Below are 22,552 nucleotides of genomic sequence, written 5' to 3' on the forward strand. Positions count from 1 at the left end.
CCAGGGGCTGCACCTAGGGATTGGGCCTGCCCTCTGCCACCCGGGAAGCAGGCCTAAGCCAGCAGGTCGTTTATCTCCCTAGGGGTCCCAGACAGTGAGAGGGTACAGGCCGGGCTGGGGACCCCCCCCCCCCCCCCAGTGCACAAATTTTTGTGCACCGGGCCTCTAGTCATTATAATAAATTCGTATAAAACTTTCATACCCTCATTGTTTGGATATAAACATAACTAGGCCATTATTTTAGAAAGTTCTTTGGTATATAAAAATGGGTTAGCCCCAGCCGGTGTGGCTCAGTTGGTAAGGCAGAAACCTGTGCACTGAAAGGTTGCTAGTTTGATTCCCGGTCAGGGCACAGGCTTGGGTTTTGGGCTCGATCCTTGGTAGGGGGCATGCAGGAGGCAGCCCATTGATGTCTCACTCTCATATCGATGTTTCTTTCCCTTTCCCTTCCTCTCTTTAAAAATCAATAAAAAAATCTTTTTAAAAAATGGTTAAAAGGGATCAGGGGCAAAAATATTAAAGTTCTTAAGACCTCTTTTATATACTCACACATGGATTGTCTCATCACTCTGCTCATACCAAGGAACTAGTATAAAGATCAAATAATAAATGTGGAAATACTTTTGTAAACCACAAAAGACTATGAATTGAAAGAAGAGATAATTTTCTTCCCCATAAATATTTATGTAGAAGGTCATATGCTTTTGGGTAAGGCAATAAGTAACCAGAGGATGTTAATTAATTTTAGACTCAAAATTCTTCATAAAAATCATGCTTTATGAAAGCACTAGAGGCTTGGTGAACAAATTTGTGCACCAGTGGGGTCCCTCAACCTGGCCTGTGGGATCAGGCCAAAACCCGCTCTCCAACATCCCAAGGAGTCCCAGATTGCAAGAGGGTGAAGACCAGGCCAAGGGACCCCACTGGTGCATGATCAGGGCCAGGGAGGGATGTAGGAGGTTGGCCAGCTGGGGAGGGACCATGGGAGGGCTCCAGGGCATGTTTGGCCTGTCTCACTCAATCCCAATCAGCCAGACCCCAGCAGGAAGCTCACCTATCAGTCGAAGCATCTTTCCCCTGGTGGTCAGTGCACATCATAGCGACTGGTCGACTGTCTGCCCCCTGGTATCAGTGCATGTCATAGCAAGCGGTTGAGCGGCCTTCGCATATCATTAGCATATTACGCTTTGATTGGTTGAACGGCCGACCGGACACTTAGCATATGAGGCTTTTATTATATAGGATTATTCCAAGTAATATTTCAATATGTTAAAAGAAAATTGTATTATAACACTAGGGGAAACCAAGTATATGAATTACTCAATTTCACTAATATAGGAAATGACAATTCAAACATTCCATTATTATAATTGACCAGAAAAATAAATATTTACAAGATTGATGTTAGCCTATATAATAAAAGCCTAACATGCTAAGTGTCCAGTTGTCCAGTCGGTCATTCAACCAATCAAAGTGTAATAGGCTAATGATATATTAAGGCCGCTCAACCACCCAGGGGACTGACAGTCGACTGGTCAACCAGTCGCTATGATGTGCACTGACCACCAGGGGGCAGACACTCCAACCGGTAGATTAGCTTGCTGCTGGGGTCTGGCTAATTGGGACTGAGCCAGACCAGGCTGGACATGCCCTGGAGCCCCCCTACAGTCCCTCCCTGGCCCCGATTGTGCACTGGTGGGGTCCCTTGGCCTGGCCTGCGCCCTTTTGCAATCTGGGACCCCTCAGGGGATGTCAGAGAGCCGGTTTCAGCCCAATGGCGGAACGACTGGTCACTATGATGCTCACTGACCACCAGGGGGCAGACACTCAACGCAGGAGCTGCCCCCTGGTGGTCAGTGAGCTCCCACGGGGGGAGTGCTGCTCAGCCGGAAGCCGGGCTCGCGGCTGGCAAGCACAGTGGCGGTGGCGGGAGCCTCTGTGGGGAGCGGGCCTAAGCCGTCAGTCGGACAACCCCTGAGGGCTCCCAAACTGCGAGAGGGCACAGGCTGAGCTGAGGGGACTTCCCCCGCCCCGAGTGCATGAATTTATTTAAGAAATAAAGCTGATTACATGATCTTTGCTCTACTTTAACAGCTCTTGATTTTTCTATATAATGAATGCCCTTAAATTTATATAGCCAAAGTTTTTTTTCTAATGAGAAATGATATAATGTAACATACTTACCCCACCTCACTGTCTTGTTCTGCCCGGAGCATAGCAAGCCACTGCTGTTTATACACAGAAGACAGCCATCCTAAAATGTAAAAATGAATAAATATATTAGAAACATGAAAGAATATAAAGGATTTAAAATTTTTAAGAATTTGATAAAATTGTTACTTATTCTAAATTCAAGTTTAGAATAGCAATAAATAAAGCTGGTAACATATTTTATAAATATGCTATAACAATATGGCCTAATGATTTTTAAAGTGGTAAGTGCTATTTTGCTTTGCCTTAGGTTAGATTCTACTTAGATTATATACATTTAAATTAGAATTTAAATCTTTAGCTAAAAGTATATTCTTATATTTAATAGTTTCCTTTTCATAACTCATAATAACTTTCATTTGTGAGAAACATACCCTAAAGCAATATTTTCAGTTTTTACAAAAGTTTTAACAGGAAACTAATGGATTGTTCCTTTATTATCTAAAAATAACTAATTAATAAAAAATAAACCATCTTTAAATTACCAGATGAAGTATGCACACTAGAGAAATAATTCTAGCATATTAAACTTAGATAACTATTATTAAAAATAAAAATTCTAATTTATATTATTATAAATGGAATAAAAATTGCAGATATTTTCCTTTAATAAACATAATTTCCCCCACCAAATCAGTATGTGTAAGCTGAAATTATTTTAGATAAAAAAATAGCTATATTAAAAATATAAGTAGAATTAGTTTAGCACCATATTTTTCTGCTTTTATTTATTCCCAATGAAAAGGATTTTCTTTTTTTTATGATGTAAATTTTTTTACTTTTTCTTAAAAATTTTTTACCTATTGATTTTAGAGAGAGAGAAAACAAATAAACATTGCTTTGTTGTCCCACTTATTTATGCATTGTTTCTTGTATGCACCCTGACTGGGGGATCAAACCCACAACCTTGGCTAATCAGGGTGACTCTCTAACCAACTGAGCTACCTGGCCAGGGCAGTTTTTCTATATTTTACGTTCTCAATCTCTACCTAAAATAAAGGAAGGGGGAAACCCTAGTGTGATTAAAATCTGGATTTTCACTTCATAAGTCTCTAATAAAGGTATCCAGATGACTTGTACTGATTTATTGGTATCGTTCCTCAAAACTCTTGAATTCTTCTACCGGCAAAATACTATTCTTGCTATTATAAAGAATAACTGCTAAATATCCAGGCCACAGACAATTTGTCTCCAGTAGGTAAATACTACTGAAAAGCAAAGTTTATGTGACCCAGTATACATACACACATACTCTATCTTATTTGCAATGCATTCAGATTTATAAATTTTGTTCTAACTGTATTTTATTTTTATTTATTTATTTATTTTTAAATATATTTTTATTGATTTCAGAGAGAAGAGAGAGGGAGAGATAGAAACATCAATGAAGAGAGAGAATCATCCATTGGCTACCTCCTGCACGCCCCCTACTGGGGAACAAGCCCGCAACCCACGCATATGCTCTGACTGGGAATCCAACCATGACCTCCTGGTTCATAGGTAGACAATCACTGAGCCATGCCAGCTGGGCTATTTTATTTTTTAAAAAAGCTGATCCTTTTCCATAAAAATGATTTCTCAACTCACTAATGGTTATGTTTGCAGTTTAAAATTCAAGAGACAGAATATGGCTTTTTGTGATTCACTTATAAAATTGGAATGAAAGGGTTACACACATGTATTCTTAATATCATGTAATATATATCCCATTAAAATGTTTTAAAAATTAAGTTTCAACAGCCCTTAAATAATTTCATTTAAAACCAAAAGCATTATAACAAGTTAAAAACATGGGTACATATTTTTGTCCCTGCTTTCTTACCTTAATCTAAAAAAGCAAAACGTCATACTAGAAATCTTTCTGGACACTGATATTTCATCCAGTAGTAGCAGTCCAGAAATAAGTCAACAGGACACTAGTTCAAATGTAATGTTGACAGATAATATATAGAAAAACGCTTAAAAAGAATCCCTGCTAAAATGAATTTGAAAAACATGAGATGAAAATAAGTGAAACCTGTTCCTTTATGCAGCGTTTTAAATATGGTTATACAGTCATATCTCCAGAAGGCAGATAGATACACTAGGCAGTTTGCCAGAATCCTTCTTGGCAGAGAGTTAATGTTCAGTGGAAAGATTATGAAAAAGTGCCATCAAGAAACTTCCACTCAGTGAAAACAAGTTTAAGCACTTATTTTAAACATTATCAGACCAAAGTCCAAAATAAAAACTCAGAATGAGCACATCAAGGGGGGTATTTGACAAAGCTATGGACCAGCAAGCTGCAGACCTAGACTATAGCAGTTCTGAATGTAAACACAGTGTTTTTTAAATAGAATAAATAAGTCAGAATGATTTTATTTAGATTATTTCATCTTAGACAAACAATATGGGGAAGAGGGCCTCCAAACACATACTATCTGAAAATCCAATCTCTTAGATTTATAAACGTTACAAAACAAACAAAAAGATAAGCTCCTAACTTGCCCAGCATTTTATTGTTTAAGTGGAAAAAAAAGAGTATTTTCATGTACAAACACAGACAAAAATCTTCTTATAACCAATAAAGCTGATAGCAAAAAACAGCCTACAGGTTGAACTATTATATGAAACACATAAGTCAAATATAGATCATGAAGGTGAAGGAGAAAAAGTTTATATAATAAAAAGTTCTTGTATAGATAAATAAGAATTATTTTGTAAGAGCATATAGGTATTAAATATTAGTATAAATTATGGAGAAGTATGGCCCAAAGATACTCTTGTATATAACCTAAAAATCCAGTTCCAAAAGATGACAAATATACTGTACTGAGTAATTCAAAACTATTTTTGAAATAACATTAATTACATTAATTTATATACCTTTTCATTTTAAGCAATTTATTTTCACAAAACTCTTACTGCTTTAACAATCTCTTTAACTTACAAAAATATTAAGCATTGTATTTCCCCATCATTCACACAACAGTAATTCCTGATATAAAAAGTTATAAGAGCCCTGGCCAGTTTGGCTCAGTGGATAGAACAGAGGGGCAGAGGTTTGACATAAGTGCTGAAGCGAATGAAAAAGGGGACTGGATCAAGTAAAAGTAGTATAAGGAGGCCCAAGGTCCAAGCTTAGTGTTGAAATGTGCATTTGCAGTGGCACCAATTAAAAAGCTGTAGATTTCGAGAAACCAAGATGGCGGCATAGGTAAACACCGGAAATTGCTGCCTTGCACAACCACTTCAAAAATACAACTAAAAGACAAAACGGACATCATCCAGAAACACAGTAAGGCTGGCTGAGTGGAAATTCTACAACTAGAAGGAAAGAAAAGCACACTGAGGCTCAGAGGAGGTGCAGAAGTAAAGTGCAGAGGTACGGAGGCGCTCGCAGAAAGGGCTGGCAACTGAGGACGCGGTTGTCTTTTTCAATCAGGAGGGAGACACATGCTCCCGCTCTGAACTCCAGTTCTGGGCTAGTCTCTGGGGACCCAGACTCATACAGGGAGAAACTGGACTGTTTGGCAGCGGGCGGAACTGGAGGACAGCTTTCTCTCAGAGGTGCTTGCAGTGATTACCGCGGGACACTGAGACCCGGGGCCTCTTAGGGCAGGACTGAGGATCAGCCATAGCTGTTTGCTCCGCCCTGTTGATTCCCTGAGATTCCGCCCCACCCAAGCTGTGTGCAGAGGCTTTTGCATATGAATGCCCTGGCCCTTTGCAATCTAAAATGACCTAACAAACTGCAGCTGGGTCAGACAGACCCAGAACATCCAAAAGAAGGCCCAAGGCCCCACAGCAGCTTGCATTGCTTCACAGCTGGGCCTCATCTGGGCACCTCCAAACCCCAAACAAAGAAGAGGAATCTGTAGAACTCTCCATAGCTCCTGCTGGGTAGCCTCAGGCAGAGGCTAAATTAGCACCTCCTTAGAGATCCAAGAGCCAGTGTACCCAGTGGTCAGAGTGGACCATCCAGATTACAACTCCTCAGATCCGTAAGGGACACACTCAGGGGGCAGACTCAGTGAGCACCAAAGCCCCACTGAAGCAAGTCTTGCCCCATAAGGGTGTCTCCAGCACAGAAGTTCTCCCACCATAGACACTGCTGATTCTCACAGCCAATTGGCCTGGAGGCCAATTCCTCCCAGTGATACCAACTACAATCAAGGCTTAACTACAACAAGACTGTGCACACAGCCCACAAAGGGGTGCACCAAGAGTGTCCACCTCAGGTAAGTGGGGAGGCTGAGCTACTGGGACCTATAGGACACCTAGCACAGAAAGCCACCCTATCAACACAGGGAAGCAGCCAAAATGCAGAGACAAAGAAACAGGTCACAAATGACAGAAATGGAGGAAAACAAACTACTGGATATAGAGTTCAAAACCACGGTTATAAGGTTTTTCAAGAATTTTCTAGAAACCGCCGATAAATTTAGTGAGACCCTCAATAAATCTAGTGAGACCCTCAAGGATATGAAAAAGGACCAAATAGAAATTAAACATACACAGACTGAAATAAAGAATATTATACAGAGATCCAACAGCAGACTAGAGGATCGCAAGAATCAAGTCAAAGATTTGAAATACGAAGAAGCAAAAAACACTCAACTGGAAAAGCAAAAAGAAAAAAGAAACCAAAAATATGAAGATAGTGTCAAGAGCCTCTGGGACAACTTCAAGCGTACCAACATCTGAATTATGGGGGTGCCAGAAGAAGAGAGAGAGCAAGATATTGAAAACCTATTTGAAGAAATAATGACAGAAAACTTCCCCTACCTGGTGAAAGAAATAGATTTACAAGTCCAGGAAGAACAGAGAACCCCAAACAAAAGGAATCCAAAGAGGACAACACCAAGACACATCATAATTAAAATGCCAAGAGCAAAAGACTAAGAGAGAATCTTAAAAGCAGCAAGAGAAAAACAGTTAGTTACCTACAAGGGAGTAACCATAAGATTGTCAGCTGATTTCTCAATAGAAACTATGCAGGCCAGAAGGGAGTGGCAAGAAAGATTCAAAGTGATGAATAGCAAGAACCTACAACCAAGATTACTTTACCCAGCAAAGCTATCATTCAGAATTGAAGGTCATATAAAGAGCTTTACAGATAAGCAAAAGCTAAAGGAGTTCATCACCACCAAACCAGTATTATATGAAATGCTGAAAGGTATCCTTTAAGAAGAGGAAGAAGAAGAAGGTAAAGATAAAAATTATGAACAACAAATACATATCTATCAACAAGTGAATCTAAAAATCAAGCGAATAAATAATCTGATGAACAGAATAAACTGGTGAATATAATAGAATCAGGGGCATAGAAAGGGAGTGGACTGACAATTCTCAGGGGGAAAGGGGTGTGGAGGTGCAGGAAGAGACTGGACAAAAATCGTACACCTATGGATGAGGACAGTGGGGGGGGCGGGTAAGGGCAGAGGGTGGGGTGGGAACCGGGTGGAGGGGAGCTATAGGGGAAATAAAAGAGGAACAACTGTAATAATCTGAACAATAAAGATTTAATTAAAAATAAATAAATAAAAAGCTGTAGAATGCTCTGTGCAATACTCAGCACAGACAACTAGAGGATATAGGTTTAATTTAGTTTTAGGATTTGTCAAATAAAGGACGAGTTGAAGACAATAGTGAGAGAGAGTGGCTCAGATGATCTATCATGAAATCCAAGGGCCAAAAATAATAGGAGAAGTTTGAAAGACTGGTAGACAATGAAAGGCTTAAAATGGATTGGAAATAAAATAACAATGTAAAGGGAATGAGGCTATGAACATACTAGAAGGTTATATATAGCCTGAAGACTACCAGAGTTCTCATGCTAAGAAATTCTGGGTTATAATGTTCATGGTATTTCCATAGGTGGTGGGTGCCTAATGTTCAGCAAACATAAATGTTACTGGAATTGAGGTCAAATTATTAGGAAGCGAGGGTATTAAAGGGAATGACCATTATGTGACTATACAGGAGTAGGGAGGTAGACAGTAAATCAAGCGTCTAAGTCTTATATGAATGTGAAGAGAAGAGAGAAAGGATAGAGGGTTAGTTGGATGATATGCAATAATATTTGGAAAGGGCATTGAGGGGCTAGGACTTTCTGGCCTCCTACCCCTATACTGGGGCAGGATGTCTTAATAGAAAGTCCTCTATAGAGGGAAAATAGTATCCTCTGGGAGAGCTAAATACATGGAAGGAAGAGATGGAAGATATGGGAGTTTATAGACCCTAGTTCCAGAGCACATAACAGAAAGGTTTGGGAGGAATAACAAGATAGGTCAGAGTTATTAAGGAAGAGGGAAGTATGACAAGGAGAGTATGGAATAAAACAGATTTAATAATCTGACCTAAGATAGATCTAATTTCTTGAAATAATGGAGTTCAACTGCGATTGACATAGTTGAATCTTAAAATAGGCTGTTTCTATACAAAATCCTGACTTAACTTGGAATTAAACATATTTCTTAAAATTTTTACCTAAGGATTGTCAAAATGGATGTAGTAAAACTCTTCAGAATGCATAACTTTAAATAATATTAACATGTGTTTGGCACTATTTCTGAAAAATAATCAATGAATTTTAGCTAAGTAATAAAAATTAATTTATTTCAAATGTAGGATTTACTGCTATTGAGAACACACACTAATCTATCTAATTTGAGTTATGTGCCACTTTTTAACCCCTTAAAAACAGCATAGGATATCATTTGAATTTACATTCTGCTTTTGAAACTGTAATTTTTATTGGGATATAGGAAAACCTATTCATCCATTTATAACTGTAAGATGAAGTATTCACTAAAAATGATTCATATGAAATTAATAGAAAAACAATGTCTATAAACCTATTAGAGTGATTTTATAAAAATGCATTACTTTCAAATGTATCAGAGTGTTACTCTAGGTTTGCTTTCCATTGAATACCTTTCTAAATAAGTTTACAGATTACAAGAACAATTTAAATCTATAAACACAGCTATATTAAAAACTGAAGTTATCAGATAATTACAATTTTTCAGACAAATCTATTACTAATGTTTGCAAATTTACAAATAAATCTTCAAATCGAAAGTCTATTCTATACTTCTTTTTTTAAAAATATATTTTATTGATTTTACAGAGAGGAAGGGAGAGAGATAGAGAGTTAGAAACATCGATGAGAGAGAAACATCGATCAGCTGCCTCCTGCACACCTCCTACTGGGGATGTGCCCACAACCAAGGTACATGCCCTTGACTGTAATCGAACCTGGGACCCTTCAGTCCGCAGGCTGACGCTCCATCCACTGAGCCAAAATATCAGCTATTCTATACTTCTTATATGCATATATAGTACTAAACTGAATCTTATACAAGCACTAGAGATTTATCTGAGAATATTAAATTAGTAATTGTCTTAAATTTAAATAATTAGCAAAGATATTACATTTGCTTTATTATGAGCTTTAAGACTAGAATAAGGAAAAAAGAAAATAAGCAAATTTATGGAGTATTAATAGAAGAAAGCAGTTGTAAACTTTAAGGAATACTACAAATAGCATTTTTAAAAGTCTGGTGCAAAGTAGTGTACTAGTTAATAAAATGAAAGAACACCCATATTACAGAAAACTATACAGCCACTTAAATATTCTGGAGAGTATTTAATGATATGGAAAAATACCCAAAATATTTGATGTGAACACAGAAAATTACCTGCATGGTATGATTCAGCTTTGGTATAAAACTGTGTACCTTCTTGGGATTAAGGATAATATCTCTTAAGTATGCTTTTCTATGATATATATTACTATTATAATCAGAAAGATATTACTTAAAATCATAATTTCATTATATTCTCTTACCTGACGGTATTAGGGAATCTTGTTCAATAATTCGTGCAGAGGCCAAATCACTGATAATATACTGTAACCTTAAATGTCTGAATACTGACACAAATGGTTTTCCTTGCTCAGTTTCAAGGAAAGTCATACCTTCAAAATCTATTAAAAAAAAAAAGTTCAAATTAAATAGCCATTCTTTTCAAATCTATTAATTTACTTTTTTATTAAATGTTGTCATGGGTCTGGGGACACACACACACGTACATCTATTAGCATACAAATAAGCTAGTTGCAAAATTTTCAAGGATTTTATAAATCGCAGATGTGTGGATAAAAACTTGGGGAGATTTAGAAAAAAGCCACAGGAAATTAACTTTGGTCCTACGTGGAACCTTGCTACAATTCAGTTGTACACCATTCTGGGGTTTGGAGCTTACAGTGCAGCAAGGTGGGAAAGGAATGCTTAAGAATGATAGTTGGAGCCCTGGCTGGTTTGGCTCAGTGGATAGAGCGTCGGCCTGCGGACTGAAGGGTCCCGGGTTCGATTCTGGTCAAGAGCATGTACCTTGGTTGCGGGCACATTCCCAGTGGGGGACATGCAGGAGGCAGCTGATTGATGTTTCTCTCTCATCGATGTTTCTAACTCTCTATCCCTCTCTCTTCCTCGCTGTAAAAAATCAATAAAATATATTTGGGAAAAAAAAAAAGAATGATAGTTGGGATAATGGTATCTCTCCAGGATACCCTCTCGAAGGCACTGACAACTCCAGTGGAACTCTAGAGCCCAGATGCCTCACTTAGGGTCTTCAAAAGATACACAGGTCATGGAATGTCTATTAGGATTCTTCTAACTTACGCTTTAGCTACATGCGATAAACACTAATCAATTTATTAATTTTTTATTCAAATATAAAATAAGATACAAAAACACTATAGCCACTGTACACATGGATAGTATTTATGTTAAAATAATTCAAGTTTAAGAAGTATATGGCTCAACTGGTCAAGATGGTGGAGTAGGTAAATGCTGTACTCAAATCCTCCCACAACCACATTAAATTTACGACTAAACTACAGAACAACCATCATTCAGAATCACCTGAAATCCAGCTGAATTGAAATCCTACAACTACGGATATAAAGAAGCCACATCGAGACTGGTAGGAGGGTCGGAGATGTGGAATGGGCTGGTCCCACACCCATGAGTGGCGAATAAAAATCAGGAGAGATATCTTGGATGCAGAGGTGCTCCCTGTAGAGTGAGGAGTCCCAGCCCTATACCAGGCCCCCTGGCCAGGGTTCCAATGCCAGCAAGAGAAGTCCCTGTAACTTCTGGTTGTGAAAACCAGCTTGGGTTGTGGTTTAGTGAGACAGAGGGCTGCTGGAGTCTCAGGTGTTTCTCTTAAAAGGCCCAAGTAAGGACTTAATTGGTCTCACTTGCTCTGAGTTCCAGCACTGGGAAATCAAGGACATACAGGGAGAAATCGAGTTGTCTAGCATCGGGGTGAGAGCTGGAGGAGTGGCTTTCTCCTAGACAGAAGTACTAGCACAGGCCATTGTTCCTTTTTGGGGCCCTCTCCCCTCCACAGAGCCAGTAGGCAGATGTCATAACTGAGTCTCCATCAACCTGGCTAATTCTGTTAGCCTCACCCTGCTGATTCCCTGACATCCCACTGCATCAAACTTGCAGGCCCAACTAAGTTGTTTCAGTGGCTTTTCCATACAAAAGGCCTGTCTTGGCTCATGCTTTGGACTTCCTAAAAATCTCTAAAACAAGCAGCATCTGGCCTTAGTGTGCCACGTAGCTCTTGCTAAGTGGCCTCAGCCCTGGCACTAGTAGCAGCCAGTCTTGGTTCACAGCTTGGCCTCTCCTGGGCACTTCCAAGCCCAGCACAAATAGCAGCCATCTGCAGGTTGCTTTGTAGCTTATGCTGGGTGGCCCTGAGCAGGACACAGGTGGTGGCTGACCTTGGCCTGAATCTCCCATGAGTGCCGAGAGCCAGCATACCTGGTGGACAGCTTCAGACCATGTCAAAGCACCACCCAACCACCTCCACAAGCAACACACTCAAGGTACAGACTCAGTGAGCTCCAGAACCCCACTGAAATAAGTCCTGCTCTATGGGGTTAGCCCAGGGGTGGGCAAACTTTTTGACTGGAGGGCCACAATGGGTTCTTAAACTGGACCGGAGGGCCAGAACAAAAGCATGGATGAAGTGTTTGTGTGAACTAATATAAATTCAAAGTAAACATCATTACATAAAAGGGTACGGTCTTTTTTTTTTTTTTTAGTTTTATTCATTTCAAACTGGCTGTAGTTTGCCCACGGCTGGGTTAGCCCCTGCACAGCTGATTCCCCAGGGTGGTCACAGCCAGTCCTCACAGCCAATTGGCCTGGGGATAAATCCCTCCCATTGAGGGGCCAACAGCAATCAAGGCGGGTGTGCATCTGGAGTGCCAAGTTTGGATGATCAGGGAAGCTGTGCCACTGGACCCTACTGCATAAGGCCATTCTACCAAGTCCAGAAGATGTAACAGCTTAATACAGGGAGGCAGCCAAAATGAGGAGACAAAGAAACATGTCTCAAATGAAAGAGCAGAAGAAAACTCCAGAAAAAGAACTTAACAAAATGGAGAATAGCAATCTCCTAGATACAGAGCTCAAAACACTGGTTATAAAAATGCTCAATGAACTTAGGGGAAGAGTAGATGAACTTAGTGAGATCTTCAACAGAGAGATAGGAAACATAAAAACAAAGACAGAAAACATAAAAAAGAACCAGTCAGAAATGAAGAATATGCTAACTAAAATGAAGAATACATTACAGGGAATCAACATTGGAGTAGATGAGGCAGTGGATCAAATCAGAGATTTGTAAGATAGGAAGCAGAAAACAGCCAAACAGAATCCAGAAAAATGAAAATAGTATAAGCAGCCTCTAAGACAACTTCAAGTATACCAACATTTGTATCATGGGGGTGCCAGAAAAAGAAGAGAGAGAGCAAACAATTGAAAACCTGTGTGAAAAAATAATGACGGAAAACTTCCCTAACTTGGTGAAGGAAATAGACATACAAGTCTAGGAAGCACAGAGTCCCAAACAAGATGCACCCAAAGAGGCCCACACCAAGATACAGCATAATAAAATGAAAAAGGTTAAAGACAAAGAAAATATTAGCCCTGGCCACTGTGGCTTAGTTGGTTGAGTGTTGTCCCATGCACCAAGATGTTGCCAGTTTGATTCTTAGTCAGGGCACATGCCCAGGTTGTGGGCTTGATCCCCAGTAGGGGCATGTAGAAGGCAGTCAATTGATATTTCTCTATCCATTCCTCTTTCTCTAAAATCAATAAAAACATATTAGAGAGAAAAAAAAGACAAAAAGAGAAAAGCGGTTATCTACAAGGGAGCTCCCATAAGACTATCAGCTGATTTCTCAACAGAAACTTTGCAGGCCAGAAGGTATTGGCAAGAAATATTCAAAGTGATAAAAAGCAAGGACCTACAACAAAGATCACTCTACCAAACAAAGCTATCATTTAGAATTATAGTACAGGTAAAGAGCTTCCCAGACAAGAACAAGCTAGAGGAGTTCATCACCACCAAACCAGTATTACAAAAAATGTTAAAGGGTCTTCTTTAAGAAGAAGAAAAAAGATAAAAAATATGAGTAATAGCAATAAATATATATCTATCATTAATTACTTTAAATGCAAATGGATCAAATGCTCCAATCCGAAGAGATAGAGGCTGAATGAATAACAAAACAAGACCCTTATATATGCTATCTACAAGAGACTCACTTCAGATTGAAAGATACACTCAGACTGAAGGTAAAGGGATGGAAAAAGATATTTCATGAAAATGGAAACAAATCAAAAGAGCAAGGGTAGCAATACTTACACCAGACAAAATAAATCTAAAAAACAAAATAAATGAAAAAGCAAAACAGAAACAGACTCATAGATACAGAGAACATTCTGACAGTTGCCAGATGAGAGGAAGGTTGGGGGATAGGTGAAAAAGGTGACGGGATTAAGAAGCACAAATTGGTAGTTACAGATAGTCACAGGGATTTAAGTACAGCATAGGGAATATAGTTAATAATATTATAGTAACTATGTATGGTTTTAGATGGTATAAGATTTATTAGGGTGATCACTTAGTTAAGTTATATAATGTCTAATCATTGTGTTGTGCACATGAAACTAATATAATATAGTATGTCAACTGTAATTGAAAAGTAAAAAAATTATTTAAAGTAAAAAAAGTATTTTAATTTTTTTCTTTTTGGGAGAATTTAAGGTTATTTCTAAAAATAGTTATTCTCAGTTGCATTCCAATGTACTTTCATAGTGGGAAGGAAAGGTCGAGTTAGCTATCAAACAGAGTTACTACTATCAAACTATGGCAAAAGCCCTAGTCTGTTATCTATTAAACAAGGCCTATCCATGGGAGTATACTCAATCCTATTGCTAGTAAGGATAGGGAGAAAAAGTTAAGAGTTGCTATTGTAGACTATTATGACTCAAACTATGTATGCTTCACATGGAACACAGGTTTGCGGTAAAGGAGGTGTTGCCTACTAAAATATTTTCCCCCCCTGAAAATTGCAAAATAACAGTCAAGTTAATGAAAAGAATTTCTACAATTTTCAAATTTTTATTCCACTTCGTATTTCTTTGGTACCTGTCTAGAGTCAAACAAAGCAAACAAGAGAGAGTAATAAGCTCATTTAAAAAATTAATAAACTTTGCTTACTTATGCAACAGGCAATTAACTATGAATTTACATGTTATATATATTTTTAATTTATTTTTTATTACTTTTAAAAGTAAATGTTTATCAATTTCAGAGAGAGGAAGGGAGAGGGAGAGATAGAAACATCAATGATGAGAAAGAATCATCGATCAGCTGCCTCCTGCATGCCCCCTACTGGGGATAGAGTCCAAAAACCCGGGCATGTGCCCTGACTAGGAATCGAACTGTGACCTCCTGGTTCATGGGTTGACACTAAAAGAGCAACACAGGCCAGGCTCTTTTAAAAAAAATAATAGTATTAGCTCTAGTTCTTGTGATGAATTATATGTGCCAATTTAATGGGGTATACTAAAAATGCCATTATATTTTTATGGATGCTCCATTGCATAAACAAGTTATAAAAATCTAATTCTAATTCTCATAGAAATCTGGAAATTATGCCATGAAGACTTTTCTTTAAGGGCACAGAAGAGATTGCCTCATTTACTTTTGTAAAATTTCATGGAGTTAGAAAAATGTTTTAAAGATTCTAACTTTTGAAAATGTAGCTATACAAAACAAACAAAAACAACATGTAGCTATATTAATTGCATCTGCCAAATTCAGTATCAATCTCTACATATAATTGTGTAAAAATTTTTTCTGTATTTCTATTGTTTCTTGTAGTCTTGACCCACATATATCTAAAAAGTGAAATAATTAAGAAAACCTAAGAAAAATATACCAAAATATAATGGGTGTTTTTTCTGTTTTACTTACTCTTTATTAATCTTTTATAATTTTAAAACTGTAAGAAATAATCTCAAAATCCTCTCTGAAAAGCAAGAGCATTAGACATATATTTTGCTTTATGCAATAAATGTCCCCCTGAAAGTTATTTTTTTTTAAATTTGTATTTTTATTGATTTTAGAGATGGAGAGAGAGGGAGACAGAGATAGAAACATCAATGATGAGGATCATTTGATTGGCTCCCTCCTGCATGCCCCCTACTGAGGATTGAGCCGAAACCCAGGCATGTGCCCTTGATGGTATCAAACCTGGGACCCTTCAGTCTGCAGGCCAATGTTCTATCCACTGAGCCAAACCGGCTAGGGCTGAACGTTATCTTAAACTGTATACTTTTACACTACGAAGTCTAAGTTGAAGACCCTAGAGTGCGAAAACCAGAAGTGGACCACAGTTTCTTATGGTTTCTGCCACTTCAGCTACAGGTAAATTTCTCTCTTGATGAACTACTGTGGTTAATCCATCAGAGCTCAAAAAAGGATAAGTTATGTCAACATTTACCTAACATCTACTGTTTCTATTGAGTCCCTTTGTCTTTTTAGTTTCTCTGCCCAACTTAACTCTTTCAGTTTTTCTATCTCTCCCTCTTTAAATTTTCTCATCTATAATTTGTCTGATTCCTCTTTAATTACCATAATGTAGTACTAAAGCATAATGTAAGGTATAAGTTTAGTATTTTGTTCAAGTAAATCAAGTTAGTTTTATTGGTACGGTTCTTTTTTTTTTTTAAAGGGGAGAATGATGATTTTTATTTTTATTTTCTTAAAATATATTTTATTGATTTTTTAAAATATACTTTATTGATTTTTTACAGAGAGGAAGGGAGAGGGATAGAGAGTTAGAAACATCAATGAGAGAGAAACATCGATCAGCTGCCTCCTGCACACCTCCTAATGGGGATGTGCCCGCAACCAAGGTACATGCTCTTGGCCGGAATCGAACCTGGGACCTTTCAGTCCGCAGACCGATGCTCCATCCACTGAGCCAAACCAGTTAGGGCTATTTTATTGATTTTTTACAGAGAGGAAGGGAGAGGGATAGAGAGTCAGAAACATTGATGGGAGAGAAACATCAATCAGCTGCCTTCTGCACATCCCCTACTGGGGATGTGCCTGCAACCAAGGTACATGCCCTTGACCAGAATCGAACCTGGGACCCTTGAGTCCACAGGCTGATGCTCTATCCACTGAGCCAAACCGGTTAGGGCTGGTATGGTTCTTTAGATGTTCATGAACTTGACAGAAAAACAATTTATTTGGCTCTAAGCTAGGAAATCTCACTATGTAAAATAATTATATAACATTTACTTAAACAAGACACAAAAAGCACTAAACTTTAAAATAAAAGACTTCTGTTCATTAAAAGACACCTTTAAGAAAGTAAAAAAGAGCTGAGATGGTGTGCTCAGCGGTAGAGCTTTGGCCTAGGAACCAAAAGGTCACAGGTTCGATTCCAGGTCAGGGCACATGCCTGGGTTGCGGACCTGATCCCCAGTACAGGGTGTGCAGGAAGCAGCCAACTGATGTTTCTATCTCTCTATCCCTCTCCCTTTTTCTCTAAAAATTAGTAAAAAATTAAAGAAAAAAAGAATGTCTACAAATCATTAAGAAAAAATACAGTAATAAAATAGGAAAACACCTTGAACAGATATTTCACAGAAGAGAAAACATGCGGCCAATAAACACATAAGGAGCTGTTCAATCTTTTTGTTTTAAGGAAATGAAAATCAAGTCCACAATATGAAATAGTTCAGTAACAACTAAAACAAAATGACATACTTTCAGGGGTGTGCTGGGGCTGGCTCATACTGGCTCACAGGCGCTGATGGTATGCATTTCTTCCCAACTCCACATGCAATGATGTCATGTTGGTAGCTTAAAATCAGCCATGTTGGGGAATTTGTAAAATGAAAATTTTAAAAGTGCTAGAAATCAGGGATTATTTTTTCAAAGAGCCAGTTTACCAGCACACCAGTGTATTATGTACATTAAGACATACATACATACTTTTTTTAAAGCATGGAAATAAACAACCTAAAATTCAAGACAGTAGTTGGGGAAAGTCAAGGGGACACAAAAGGAAGGGGACACAAAAGGAAAGAAGCACATGAACAGACTGCCCTTATTAATGTTCTAGTAATGGAAGATTAATTTCTGGAGGTTTGATATATTATCTATATATATAAAAGCCTAAGAGACTGAACAATTGGTTGACCGGTTGCTATGATGTGCACTGATCGCCAGGGGGCAGACGCTCAATGCAGGAGATGCCCCCTGGTGGTCAGTGCACTACCACAGTCAATCTCCTGCGGCCAGCTCCTGCAGCCAGCCAACCTCCCACGGTCCCTCCCTGCAGCCAGCCAACCTCCCATGGTTCCTCCCCCTGGTAGGCCCGAGGGACCCCACCCGTGCACGAATTCATGCACCGGGCCTCTAGTTAAAAATAAACCAAAAATGGGGCCAGGCACAGACCAAAAATGACAGTAAACTAAAAAAATCATGAAGTTAAGGATTATGAGTTATCTAATTCCTCACCTGAGGGCCATTAAATTTTTTCCCTGTATCTGTTTTAGTAGAGTAAAATAAATATATTGCACATTCTACCTCTGTCCAGATAAGGAAGACCTTATGGCAGTTGATCTTAACCAATTTTAGGTCAACTTTCCCTGGGAATCTGATGAAAGTTATGGAAACTCTTTCCCCCCAAATTACAACATACACACACACACACACACACACACACACACACGCACACAATTTTGCATCCACTTTCAGAGGTTAGTGACACACAGAAGCCTTTCCATGGGCCCCCATGTTAAGAATAGTTGTCTAATATACAAGGTTTAATTTGTAGGGAAAATTCAATATGGTCAAACAAAAGACAAATTTAAAAAACAGTAGTTTTGGGCATCAAAACATGGTTTAAAGAGTAATAATTCAGTTACTGCTAAGCAAGGCATTTTCCTTATCCAGCCTCAATTTTCTCAGTGGAAATGAGGGGCTGAATTAGGCAATTGCTAAGGTGCTCTCCAGCACTAAAATTTTCTAGGTGTATAATGATTTTAATAAATTTCAATTAAAAAAAAAAACAAGTTTTCAATAAAAATTTCAGGTATACCTTTTTTCCTCTTAGAAAACCAGACATCTGTTTCAGTCAAAAGCTGTTTTAAAGATCCATTCCAAGAAGGCACGAGTTGAAGAAACATCCACTAGGTTAAAAAAGTAAATAAAAGAAAAATGTCAAAACTTCAGCCTATTATGATTTTACAATTTTCAAACTGCCTCCCCCTTAAAACATAATATCTAAAAATTTTAATTTTCATTACAAGCAATTGAAGGAAGTAGAACTATTACATGACATGCTTACAAGCTTTAAATTAATCATGGCATTAATCATTGTCCAATAATAAAAACTAGGTGAGTGTGCAATAAAGAATAAACTAATCCTTGCCCAGTCAGCATGGCTCAGTGGTTGACCATCCAACTATGAACCAGGTCACGGTTCGATTCCCGGTCAGGGCACATGCCTGGGTTGCGGGCTGGAATCCCAGTGTGGGGCATGCAGGAGGCAGCCAATCGATGATTCTCTCTCACCATTGATGTTTCTATCTCTCTCTCTCCCTCTCTGAAATCAATAAAAATATATTTTTAAAAAGAGAATAAACTAATCCTTGAAAGTATTTATGATCTCAAATACATTGTAGTTTTACTATTAAAAAGGTAAAGGCTTAATATATATTACATTAGAAAATTTATACGAATTTTATACTAATTTATTCTAATTACTAACACGATATCAATTTTATACTAATTTATACTAATTATTAACTCAATTTCACTACATACTAGGTGAAATTATAAATGTGAGAAATTAAACAGGGGAAAAAGGAGTTTCTTATTACCTTATTGCTGTTGAGACAGTATACAGAATAGTAAAGAGCATGGACTTTTAAATCCTGACCCTACTAATTAATAGCTGGGCAAATTACTTAATTTCTCTGGGCCTTAATTTCTTCATTTGTTTAATGAATATAATATGTCTACCTCATAGAACATTAAAAAAATTAGTATGTGTAACACACTTTGAATAGTACTTGGCACACAGTAAGCATTTGTCATTACTGGCATAACAGCAGTTATAACAGGAAAGTATGAATGCTACCAGTGGCTCAGAGATAGAAATGAGCTACTACTCTTAGAAATGAGCTACCACTCCTTTAATGATTAGATAATCCCATTACTAAATTTTCTTTAAGAAAAATAGGAATCACATCCTACCATAAAAACAAACCACCACAATGATATAACTAGAAGGTGTTGCATTCCTAGATTCCACAACTGTGTTAAATGTAGACTCCATGCTGGGGACAAAAGGCTAACGGCAAAATTATGCAGTGAGAAAAGCAATGGATTGGGACTCATAATACCTGGGTTCTGCCTCAAGGCTGCCACTTAGTCACTGTAAGTATTCTAAGTCTTAGTATGTATAGAACAAGAATAATAAAAATGATTTAAAAAAATATACATTTTATTGATTTTTTACAGAGAAGAAGGGAGAGGGATAGAGTTAGAAACATCTATGAGAGAGAAACATAGATCAGCTGCCTCCTACACACCCCCTACTGAGGATATGCCCGCAACCAAGGTACATGCCCTTGACCGGAATCGAACCTGGGACCCTTCAGTCCGCAGGTCAACGCTCTGTTCACTGAGCCAAACCAGTTAGGGCAGTGGTCGGCAAACTCATTAGTCAACAGAGCCAAATATCAACAGTACAACGATTGAAATTTCTTTTGAGAGCCAAATTTTTTAAACTTAAACTATATAGGTAGGTACATTGTTATTAACTTAATTAGGGTACTCCTAAGCTGGCCTTTGCTAAAAACGTCCTCAATCTGATTGAGGTACGTTCGCTGAGGTCGACCCCTTCCAACTCTCCCATCCACACTCCTCTTGTATACTTGTTTCGTCTATCTCCTTTCCAAAAACCGACTTCTGTGCATGGGCCACGAAGTTTCAATTGCACTGTACATGTGCGCCCGCACATGGTATTTTGTGGAAGAGCCACACTCAAGGGGCCAAAGAGCCGCATGTGGCTCCCGAGCTGCGGTTTGCCGACCACAGGGTTAGGGTGATAATAATTTTTTTTTAATTACAAAAAAAGAATAGCCAATTTGTCTCTTAAGAGAGTGGTGAAAATAAAATTACATTTAAAATGTTGAAACCTTTGAAAAGGATGGGATGAAACATATGCCTGAATGCAAATAAGGTCTTCAAGAGTATAATTTCAACATTTTCTAGAAAAGCATGTGTGAAAATATCATTATAGTTATTACTTCACTTAAACCTCAACTTGAAATCATTTCTGAAAAACCATATACACCACAGGTTTGCACTGTTCAGGTCCACTTGTGTGTGTGTGTGTGTGTGTGTGTGTGTGTGTGTTTCAATAAATACTATAAATGTATTTTCTTTTCCTTATGATTTTCTTCATAACATTTTTTTTCTAGTTTACTTTATTGAAAGAATACACAATACATATAACATACCAAATATGTGTTAATTGGTGAGACCAACAATAGGTTATTAGTAGTTATGAGTAGCTAAGTTCTTGGGGAGTCAAGAACTTAGAGGAGGGGGGTTTGATTTCAGTTCCCCTAACCCCTAAGATGTTCAAGAGTCAACTGTAAAACATTTAACAATTCTGATTATGTAAATAGCATAACAATAACCTATTTGTTGTTGGGAAAAAAACAGAAATGTATTCCTAGGATAGAAAGTATGAAGACCAAATTAAAATCACTCATCATGGCACCAAATACACACAAAGACTTCTTAACATTTTCCCATATTTTCTTTTACTTTTCTTAAATGTATAACTATTCCCTATCCCTGGACACTAGCTGTTACTAATTTTTCGCTATTATAATCAATGCTGAGGTGATAGCCTACACACATTATATTACATCAATACCTTTTTAAGAGCTGTGTATACATCCATCTCCACTTGCATCACAAATAAGTTAGATGAACCAATAAGCAGTTTCATGACATTTATACTAGAAAAGATAAAATAGAGGTAGTGAGTTATCTTCATGCACAGGCTAAAAGAGGCTGGTGGAACTAAAAACTTTGTCTTTTTAGCAAAAGAAAATGTGCAATTAAAAATTAAATCAGTCTTTTAGCCCAAGACAAAGAATCTTTGGCAGAAAACAATCCATTTGAAAACAGGGATGATACTGATAGGAAAACAAAAAGAGTTCTGATCTGCTAATTAATCCAGTTAAAGCAAGGTCCCAATAAGATAACGTTTAGTATGCTCTGATAAAGTGGCAGCCTTCCTCTTTTTCTGTCCTCCCCATTCAATGTTTAAAATAAAACAAAAACATTTGTCAAAATATAAGGAAACAGATCTTCAAGTAACCTTTAAACTAGGCTTAAGAGAACTGCTTAGTCATAAAACATGCTTTTATCCTATCTAATAAAGAGGGAATATGCTAATTGTCCTTCCTGCTGTCGCAAGATGGCGGCGCCCACAGCCAATAAGGAGGGAATACGCTAATAGACTGCCACGCCCTCAAAGATGGTGGCGCCCACAGCCAATAAGGAGGGAATACGCTAATAGACTGCCACGCCCTCAAAGATGGCGGCGCCCACAGCCACAAGATGGTGGCGCCCAGTCCCCTCAGCCCCCCAGCAGCCAGGGCTGGCCCGAGGCCCAGGCAAACCTCGGATGGTGGCTGCCCAGCCACCCAGGGCCGCCCGAGGCTTGCGCTGCCGGCAGTGGCAGCAGCAGAGGTGTGATGCTTCCCCTGATTGCCTGGTCGCCTCCTGCCCCTGAGGGCTCCCAGACTGTGAGAGGGGGCAGGCCGGGCTGAGGGACACCCCCTCCAGTGCATGAACTTTCACTCACCGGGCCTCTAGTTATTTATAAGAGAGTAAGATCAAGAAATGTGTGTCGGTTTGCCCTGGTCTGTGTAGC

The 22,552-nt window shown here is 38.4% G+C and overlaps 1 protein-coding gene across 3 annotated transcripts in view; it reads right to left on the reverse strand.

The window, feature by feature from the left end:
- The window catches only part of GMCL1 (germ cell-less, spermatogenesis associated 1), a 58,638-nt gene that overhangs the window by 16,220 nt on the left and 19,866 nt on the right, over positions 1-22,552 (reverse strand). For 2 of the 3 annotated variants that reach the window (XM_023757439.1, XM_006092971.3), the window contains exons 7-10: positions 21,545-21,629; positions 18,689-18,779; positions 10,046-10,183; positions 2,185-2,254 (exon numbers count right to left, since the gene is read on the reverse strand). In XM_023757439.1, coding sequence (XP_023613207.1) covers positions 2,185-2,254; positions 10,046-10,183; positions 18,689-18,779; positions 21,545-21,629 — 384 coding nt within the window. The remainder of the gene's footprint in view (positions 1-2,184; positions 2,255-10,045; positions 10,184-18,688; positions 18,780-21,544; positions 21,630-22,552) is intronic. The other variant, XM_006092972.3, reaches the window with a different exon arrangement.

The sequence above is a fragment of the Myotis lucifugus genome, unplaced genomic scaffold, assembly GCF_000147115.1.
Source record: "Myotis lucifugus unplaced genomic scaffold, Myoluc2.0 scaffold_108, whole genome shotgun sequence".
In the NCBI taxonomy this organism is placed as follows: domain Eukaryota; kingdom Metazoa; phylum Chordata; class Mammalia; order Chiroptera; family Vespertilionidae; genus Myotis; species Myotis lucifugus.